This window comes from Carlito syrichta, unplaced genomic scaffold (genome assembly GCF_000164805.1).
Source record: "Carlito syrichta isolate Samal-C Ts95f unplaced genomic scaffold, Tarsius_syrichta-2.0.1 Scaffold153894, whole genome shotgun sequence".
NCBI classification, from domain to species: Eukaryota; Metazoa; Chordata; class Mammalia; order Primates; family Tarsiidae; genus Carlito; species Carlito syrichta.
The window spans coordinates 189,609-198,470 of record NW_007097990.1 but is presented as its reverse complement, the minus strand read 5'-3'; the positions used below and the strand labels follow the sequence as shown (position 1 = coordinate 198,470).

The window sequence follows — 8,862 nt, the reverse complement described above, 5'->3', positions numbered from 1 at the left end:
CACACTGGACGCCCCGACTGGACGCCCCGCCCGTTCAACCCCACCCCGGGGCCAAAGGCCGACCTGGCATCCACTGCCAGCAGCCCGCAGGGCTGGTCCTCGCAGGGCACGGCCCCCTCCGCTGGTGGCCCCCTGCCTGCCGCTCCCCTCTGCGAGATTGGTCAGTCCTGACCAAACGGTCCTCTAGGCCGCACCCCCATACTCCCTAAGAATGGATGCCCCACCCAAGAAAACTGGGGTCCGCAAGCCAGAGGTCCTGGAAGACAGCTGGATACGCCGCTCCGGACCCAGCCCTGCCCCCGGGAAGCCCCAGGAGCTGGGGCGCGAGGGACCGTCGAGGAGGCGCCCATGGAAGGGGTCCTGGGATGTTCGGGGTGGGTGGGCTCGCAAGCTGTTGCTGGTTTACGCTGGGGACTTACGGTCACGCCATAGTAAAGTTCTGGGGTCTCTGATGGCAGCGCGCATCACTGAGATTCCAGGAATGATCCTGGCGCCATGGCCGGGAGGCGTAACCAGGGACGCCGGAATTACTCGGGGCCACTGGAAAGTTACTGAGAGATCCCAAGGCAAAACAGACTTGTGCTGGGAAAACTAGAAGCCGGGTGGGCACGTTCCTGGGGTGCTTCGAGCATGAGAACAGGCCTGGGGAGAGCTTCCAGGCTCCCTGAAAGATACCGAGGGATGCTGGAATATTACTGCGACTTCCCTGGGAAGCTCAAGATGTTTCTGACATCTAGAGCACTCATGGAAATCTAGGGGGAGTCACCGGCCCTCGAGACGTTACTGGGAAAATTCCTCGCTGACTGGCCCTTCACCCTAGGGCACACCAGGCGACCGGCGCGGTGACACCTGCCGCGAAGTGGGGGGATGGGGGCATCAGAAAGTCGGGACTCACGAGGCTCGGAGGAAGACCCGTCTTGGGAAAGCCAAGACCCGCTAGCGATCCCGGAAGGGACGCCCCTGCGAGGCCGACGCAAACCCGGACTCACCTAGGCGCCGCAGCCGGGGTCCACCCTGCGCCAACACCGCTAGCGCTCCGCAGCGCTCCACAGGCGCGGCCCCTTTAAATTATTCACCGCAGGGCGCGCCGCAGCCCCACCCCCATGCCCGGAAGGTCGCGAGACCCGCCATGCTGAGTGTGGTGGCGCCTTAAAGGGGCCGCACACCGGCTGGCGCAAAGACTACCCCTCCCGCTAGGAAGGAGAACGGCACGTTTATTTTCCCGTTTATTTAACACCCACCCCACCCCTGTCTCCCCACCCTCCAGGGTCCGGCCTGACTGACCAAGGCTCTCCCAGGGCGCGGCAGGAGCCGACTCGTAAAAGCAAACCCTAAAAATAAATAAGCGGGGGTCCCCGCAGTCCGGGGTCAAGTGAGTGGCAGTCGCGGTCCAGTCAATTCACCAGCAGCGAATGTTCCTCCGATGCGTCCCTGAGGAGGGAAGGGGGAGAGAGGTGGGGGTGGATTCCGTTCGCTCGAGCCCGCTCCCTTGCTCCTAGCCAACGCCCCAGACCCAGGACTCGAACCTTCCACAGCAGCAGAGGAGGCTGCAGGCTGAGCCGCTCCCGCGGCGGAACTTGCCGGAGGTGGGGGTGTCCTGGCACTGTGCTATGTAGGCCTGGAGGTCGCTCGCCTCTGCGCCTGCGCCGCCCGGGTGCTGGGGAGAGGGGTTGGAGACCTGAAAGAGGTCCCCCCGGTTCCACGCCCCGAAGTCTGCCCTCCCACCTCCGGGCCTTTGCACTTGCTGCACCCTCTCAGGGAGACCTGGCTTGACCCCTGAACACGGCATGTGTTCTGCATCTGAGTCTGGCACCCTCTGCCAGGCCTGCCACTGCCTGGGTACTCAGTAACCATCTGCTGAGTGAGGTGGGTGCAGGGTGAGCATGCTAGCTCTGAGCCAGGCCACTGAAGCCGCACTGTGACATCTCAGTGCTCCAGCAAGATGTGGGGGCTCTCCAAGGGCCTGAGTGACAGGAATGTGTCGGATGGCTGAATCTAGGCGTGGGGGGAAGGGGCCGCACACGTCTGCCGGTGACAGCATAGACATGGCAGGGCCCCAGCATTGCCTTCCCTCCTCTCTATGCAAGGACCCACCATCTTTTCTCTGAGTTCTTTCGGGCTACCAGACCTCTGCACTAGCTGTTTCTTTCCTTCCCAAGTGTGCTCTCCTGTGGGTGCCCAGCTCTTCCATCTAGAACCCTCTGAGATGATGGCCATGTTTGATACCTATGCTGTCCAATAGGGTAGCCACTAGCTACACTGGCTTTCAGGCACTGGGTATGTGGACGGTGCATGTCAGCAACTGAATTCTCGGCTGTATTTTTTTTGAGCCGGGGTCTCACCCTGTTACCCAGGCTGGAGTGCAATGGCATGATCACAGCTCACTGCAGTCTCGACCTCCTGGCCTCAGATAATCCTCTGAGCTCAGCCTCCCAAGAAGCTGGGACTACAAGCACGGGCCATGACACACAGTTAATTTATTTTCTTTAGAGATGATCTCTTGAACTCCTGACCTCAAGTGATCCTCCTGCCTTGGCCTCCCAAAGTGCTGGGATTGCAGGCATGAGCCACCACACCTGGCCTTTACATTGTATTTCATTTGAATTAAAATCAAAATTTAAACAGTCACATGTAGCTAAAGTGGTAACAGACAGAATATTCTAGCCTTCCTGGATGCACCCCAATACCAGTCTAAAGCAGAGTCCCTATGTAACTTTCCACATTCCCTCCAGACCTCTCAGCAGTTGGTAACTGGTCACAGACCATCTGTTCCTGTACCATCCATCTGGCCCACAGGCCTTGGACAGACTGTGTACCCTTGACTTTCCCGGAGCCCAAAACCCAGTGCAGAGCTTGGTCCACAACAGGGCCCCAGACATGTTTGCTGAAAGAATCCTGTCTACCTGCCACCCACAGTCCGGCTCTGTCTCCTCTCTCTCTCTGACCTTTGCGGTCTGCAGGGAAACCACCATTCCCAGCCACCCCAGTAGCCAGAATCAGACCGCCCTGGGCTGAGCCCAGCTCCCCTACTTCATAGCTAACCTCAGGCAAGGTACTGAAACTCTGTGACTCAGTTGCCCTGCTGGGAAAAGCAGACTTAGGAACCCTCCTGGTCTGAGCCCCGCCTTCACTGAGACGCTATCAGTCCTGCCCGTGCCCCCGCCCTGAGTCGCCCTCTTTGTGGCTTTGCACACTCTCCCACATTCTCTGCCTGGGTCTTTCCCGCTCACCCTGCCGTGTCCCCAAGACCTCCTAAGGGCCAGCTCCGAGGGACTTGGTGCCCAAGCTCGAGCCGTGCGCGTGTGTGCGTGGGACGCCCCGAGAGGTGGCCGGGGAGCTGAGAGGTGGCGCGGCTGACCTTGATGGTGTCATAGGCGCCAGTGATGAGTGCAATGAAGAGGCTCAGCACCATGTAGATGAAGAGGCTTATGAAGGAGTAGAGGTAGAGCTGGGAGAAGAGCCAGACCAGGCCGCTGTGGCCCTGCTGCGCCTGCATGGCCGCAAACGTCACGAACATGTCGTCCCCGTTGATGAGTGAGAACAGACACTCGGACACCATGGACAGCGAGCGGAACTGTGGCAGGGTGGCAGGGTCAGAGGAAGCCGCGGGCATGGCGGGGGGCTGGGGTCAGGACGGGGCCCGAGGGTCAGCCATCGGGTCAATGGCAAAGTCCCAGGGTCAATGACAAGCTCATAGGGTCTAGGTAGATAAAACTGTAGGTAGACTGACTTGAGTCGAGACAGGATCAGAAGCAGTTGTGACAATGATAAAGTCACAGGCCAATGTCAGGGCCATCAGGGCTCAGAAGGGACAGTACACAAGTACCAGCAGTCACCATGGGGTCATCTGGGTCATGATGTCAATGTCAAGGTCATAGGGTCGATGTCAGGGTTGGAGGAACAGTGAACAGCGTATCAGCAGTCACTATAGGGTCATCTGAGTGTCATGATGTCAGTGACAAAGTCATAGGGTCAATGTCAGGATCACTAGGGCTCAAAGGAGACAGCGCACTAAGCACCAGCAGTCATGATGAAGTCATGCGGGGTCACTACGTCAATGACAAGGCAATAGGGTCAATTTCAATATCAATAAGGAACTGCACTGACTACCAACAGTCACCATGGGGTCATTCAGGGGTCTTGGTGTCAATGGGTCAATGCCAGGGTCGCCAGGGGTCAGACTGCAAAACCACTGCAGACTTGATGGCAAGGTCCCAGGGCTCAGGGTGGGTAATGCAGTCTCATCACTAGATAGACCAGGAGTCAGAGGTTCGGGGAGAGGGCTCAGGGGAGCCCCAAGCACCCCAGCCTCAGCAGCCCTACCTTCACGTGATAGGGCCCCAACACGATCCAGCCACAGAAGCAATAGCCCAGGTAGATGACGGCCACACAGCAGCAGAAACGCATGACGCTGGGCAGGGCCACTCGCAGAGTGGCGATGAGAATCTGTGGTGGGGAACAAGAGGCCACGCTGAGGGCAGAGCCACCACCCGGGTGGGCTGTGGGACCCCCATTGGGGGTAAAGCAAGCAGGGTCTTGTGGAGGACACAGACGGTGTGGCCACAGGGGCTTGGGGGAGGCTGGGGGCGTGGCACTGTCTGAGGGCACTCAGGGCTGCACGGCACATGCATGATGTCATATACTGACATCCCTATATATAGGGACAGGCTCCCATGGCCCCATCCAGGGGTGGTCACAGGTATGCCTGGGGTGGGTGGGGCTGGTGAGTGCTGTGTGTGTGGATTGACTCAGGGGCCATGGGGGCCACTCGGAGGGCCTGACTCATCCAGGTCGATACCGGGCCGCGTGTGTGAGGCTCACGTTGTATTTGTGGAAGAAGGTCAGATAGCGGATGACGCCGACCCACACAAGCAGCGTTGACGTACCCAGAAGGATGCTGCAGACGTCATAGCTCGCCAGGTTCTACGGGTGGGAACTGTGTTAACCCACGTGGCCCGGCCCCTCAAGTGGGGGCATACGGGGAACATGGCCCAGGCGGGCATCGGCACAGCGGTGTGGGCAGGACCCACCTTGGCCTCAATGCCTATCTTCATGATGGTGCCTGAGATGGTAAGCACATCACTGGTGACCAGCAGAATGTACCAGCCATTGACAAATTCCAGCCGTTCCCACAGGCTGAGGACCCGGCCCCGCTGGCGCCACATGAACCCAGCAAACTCCTGTGGAAGGCAGGCAGCATGAGAACCCATCCGGGCACAGGCCCCTCAAGCCCTGGGCCCTTACTGCCCCAGGGCCAGGCGAGGCAGGCACCGGCACAGGTGACACAGGGGCCTCACATTCTGTAGCAGGAAGCCTCGCAGCAGTGAGCGGGCACACAGCAGGAAGGACAAAGAGCAGGTGAGGATGACGACCACATCGAACAGGAGCCGGAAGCTGTTGTCTCCTGTGGGGAGGAGGCAGTGGATAGGGCCAGGCCTGCCATGGGGCCTCGGGAAGCCAGTGCTGGGGCCGGGCCAGGCTGGACACTCGAGGGACTGCACGGCTGGTTTTGACTGGTCAGTGAGCTCAGGGTTCACTTGGGGCGAATCAAGACCCCTGGTAAGGGTTGGTCTGAGGTCAGGGGATCCCCGGACAGGTCAGGCACCCTGGTCAGCGCTGGTCTGGGGCTCAGGTCTCACCGTGCCTGAAGACACTGGGGTGCTTACACTCCTGGATGTGGGCCTGGGTCTCCAGGCTGATGGGGATTCGCCCACTGTGCGCCTTGTTGTCAAATGTGATCTGTGGGGGCCAGGAGGGGGCAGAGTAAAGCTGACAGCACCAGCCCCGGATCCCGCGTGACAGTCAGCCTATCCAGCCGCAGGCTCCGCATCACCACCCAATACTTACCCTCGGCCAATGCCACCCAGAGGCCCCTGACCAGGTTCCTGCCCTAACTCAGGATCCCACGGGTCCCCCAGGCCCCAGAGGGTCCTCACCAGGACGCTGAAGGTGTAGCAGTCTGGGATCTCGTTGTTAATGAGGCTCTGGAGGTTGATGGTCTTCAGCCGGAAGTGGATGGTGACATTGACCAGCCTGGTGGGGGAGGCTCGGTGAGGGGCAGAGGGCCCAGCAGGCCCTTTCTGGCCCCAAGTGCCAGTGCCCCATGCCCCATGCTGACTCTGCGGCTGGCAGGGGAAGTGCTCGCACAGCAGGCGCCACTGAGGGCCCTGCCCCCACCTCAGGGAAGTGGCTGCCGGGCCAGAAGGCCCCACGTCCTGCCCCCCACCCGGGGCCCCTGAGCCAGCAGACAGTACTTGTGGAATTTGAGCGTGAGGTTCTTGTAACTGGAGCTGCCATCCGAGAGGGCGAGACCATCACTGGGGGACAGAGGGGCTCGCTCGGGGGGATCCACCTGGATACAGTCTGAGGACAGGGAGTCAGGGAGGTGCCTCAGGAGGTGGGGGAGGTCAGCGGTCTTCTTCCCTGTGCCTAAATATTTGCCATCTCCCTCCAGTGCAGGCCCTGGTCAGGCTCATTCCTCACAGAGACCCTAGGGCCTGGTGCTCTGTGGGACCCCCACATGTTCAGTGAGTGAATATCTAAAAGTTAGGCAGGGCACAGTGGCTCATGCCTGTAATCCCAACACTTTGGGAGGCTGACACAAAAGGACTGCTTGAGGCCAGGAGTCGGAGAGCAGCCTGGGCAACATAGTAAGACCCCATCTCTACAAAAACTTTAAAAAATTGACCGAGCTCGGTAGCTCAGCCTGTAATCCCAGCACTTTGGGAGGCCGAGGTGAGTGGATTGCCTGAGCCCGCAGGTTCAAGATCAGCCCGGGCAACTTGGTGAGACCTGTCTCTACAATAAATCAAAAATTAGCTGGGCATGGCAGCATGTGCCTGTAGTCCTGGCTACTTGGAAGGCTGAGGTGGAAGGATCGCTGGAGCCCAGCAGGTCGACGCTGGGGTGCCCGTGAGCATGCCCCTGCACTCTAGCCAGGACAATGGAGTGAGACTCCAACTCAAAAAAAAAAAAAAATTAGCTGGGCATGGTAGCACACGCCTATAGTCCCAGCTACAGGGGAAGCTGAGGCAGGAGGATCACTAGAGGCTTCAGTGAGCTATGATCGCCCCACTGCACTCCAGCCTGGAAGACAGGGTGAGACTTTGCCTCAAAAGAAAGAAAGAAAGAATAAATAACATCTGGCGCTTTCCGCCCGGTAAGCATCACGCTAAACACATATCAAATTATCAGCGATCATGACAACCCCCTCTCACGGACGAGCGACAGCCATAGCTGTGTTTTAATCCCCGCAGCCCAGGCTCCAAACAGCAAATCCCACCCCCTGGCCACTCACCAGTGACTACCATTGGGTCGATGTCAAAGGTGTCATTGGCGGGGTCCACATGGCCGCGGTGGTAGTATCGTTGGCAGAGGGCCAGTGCTGAGTCATTGGCCCAAGGGCTGCCCCCTCCGCGGACATAGGCATACCGGCCCAGGGACACATTCGGCAGCATCAGGTACTGTGAGAGGTGGAGAGGAGGGCTGTGAGCCCCACCCACTCTCCCCGCATGCCCACCTGCTCCGCCTGTCCACCTCACCTGGTCCACAGCGTGGAAAATGGTTTGGTAGAGCTGCTCCTGCGTGTAGGCTGCGAAGGTGTCATCTGCCCCATCCGAGTAGCCCAGCAAGAAGAGGTGTCGGAAGGCAATGGTGTTCTCTTCCCGGAATGTTACCACCAGCTGGTTGCTGAGCCCGAACAGGATAAGCTGAGGTTGGGGGAGAGGGGAGTCAGTGCTGCTGGGAAGGGGCACAGGTGGAGGAAGAGAAAGGAGGGCCTTGAAAGGCCATGGGGGGCGGCCCTCCCGACATGGGGCACCTGTGCGTTTCTTTGCTTTAAGTTCCTCCTCCCCCAGTCTCCTAGCCACAGTCACCCTCTGTCCCCCACAGCACAAAAAGTGGGTGCTCATGAACCCCACGGCAGCAGTTAAGGGTCGTTAAATGCTTACCGATGCCGGGTTCTACGGGAAACCCAAACCCACAATGGACCCCTTTACTGAGAAATGTAGAAGTGAAACATCTAAAGTCACAGCCCGAGACTGCAAGGCAGTGGCCAGCATAAGGCTTGGCATGGGGGCAGAAGGACCAGCTATCTGTTCTGCTACTGGGTCAGCATGGCGTCAGATTGCCTGGATTCAAATCCCAATTCCCAGTGCTCTATCACTGTGTGAGTTTGGACAAGTCCCTTAACCTCTCTAAGCCTCGGTGGCCTTATCTCTACAATGGGGGCAACAGCAGTTGTCAGGACTTTGAAGGACACTGACAACACTAAACGGAACCGCTGCACAGATTTCAGATGGCTTCCTAATTGGCTACTGTCATTGTCATTATGCTGCTGTGACACTCTCCTTCAAGGCCACAGGTGGCATTCTGCATGGCTGGTCTCACCTGCACAGTGACCACCAGGATCTTAACCACCTGCAACATCAACTTGCAGGGCTTGCGGCCCTTGGCCCGAAATTTGTCACAGGGACTCATGAAAAAGTATTTGAGACGACGGCGGAGGTCCTCCTCTTCTGGGGGGGTTGGAGGGGCTGGTGAAGCCCCCTCCCGGGTCCCATACCCAGGGTTGGGGGTCAGGAGCCGCTCGGTCTCTGTGGGCACAGGAGAGGAGACTGGAGAGCAGGCCTAGGCAGCCCCCACCCCTGCCACAGCCACAGCCGAAGTCCTGGGCCACTCCCCATGCCTCCTTCTCTAATAGGGAGGAAGCGCTCCGCCTCTCCTCACAACCCCAGGCCTTTGCCAAGGGAGAACTTTGAGAGATCTAAGAACAACCAGAACACCTACAACATGTTGTCCATATATGCACCAGTACCACCCAGAGGTCATGATTTTGGGTTTGGGAGACAAAAGAACCTGAGT

At 58.9% G+C, this 8,862-nt stretch overlaps 1 protein-coding gene across 2 annotated transcripts; it reads right to left on the bottom strand.

Annotated features, from left to right (window-relative positions):
• Positions 1 to 1,198: 1,198 nt before the first annotated feature.
• Positions 1,199 to 8,597, bottom strand: MCOLN1 (mucolipin 1). 2 transcript variants are annotated; one of them, XM_021709007.1, is made up of 13 exons: positions 8,389 to 8,597; positions 7,542 to 7,709; positions 7,298 to 7,463; positions 6,255 to 6,363; positions 5,937 to 6,033; positions 5,640 to 5,739; positions 5,298 to 5,404; positions 5,031 to 5,180; positions 4,822 to 4,923; positions 4,324 to 4,446; positions 3,359 to 3,574; positions 1,527 to 1,657; positions 1,199 to 1,431 (listed from the first exon to the last, which is right to left on the bottom strand). In XM_021709007.1, exons 1-13 carry the CDS (start codon positions 8,476 to 8,478, stop codon positions 1,395 to 1,397), a joined length of 1,596 nt encoding a protein of 531 aa, XP_021564682.1. In that variant the 5' UTR covers positions 8,479 to 8,597; the 3' UTR covers positions 1,199 to 1,394. The 2 variants fall into 2 exon arrangements, with proteins under 2 accessions (XP_021564682.1, XP_021564683.1); XM_021709008.1 differs by lacking the exon at positions 8,389 to 8,597 and having other exon boundaries at positions 1,214 to 1,431; positions 7,537 to 7,587.
• Positions 8,598 to 8,862: the final 265 nt, after the last annotated feature.

Excerpts from the sequence above, each read along its gene's own strand:
- MCOLN1 (XM_021709007.1), bottom strand. The coding sequence starts at position 8,478 with ATGAGTCCCTGTGACAAATTTCGGGCCAAGGGCCGCAAGCCCTGCAAG. Across the intron at positions 4,447-4,821 it reads CCTTCTTCCACAAATACAAC|ATTCTCATCGCCACTCTGCG; the intron begins GTGAGCCTCACA and ends TCCCCACCACAG. Across the intron at positions 3,575-4,323 it reads TGGGGCCCTATCACGTGAAG|TTCCGCTCGCTGTCCATGGT; the intron begins GTAGGGCTGCTG and ends ACCCTGCCACAG.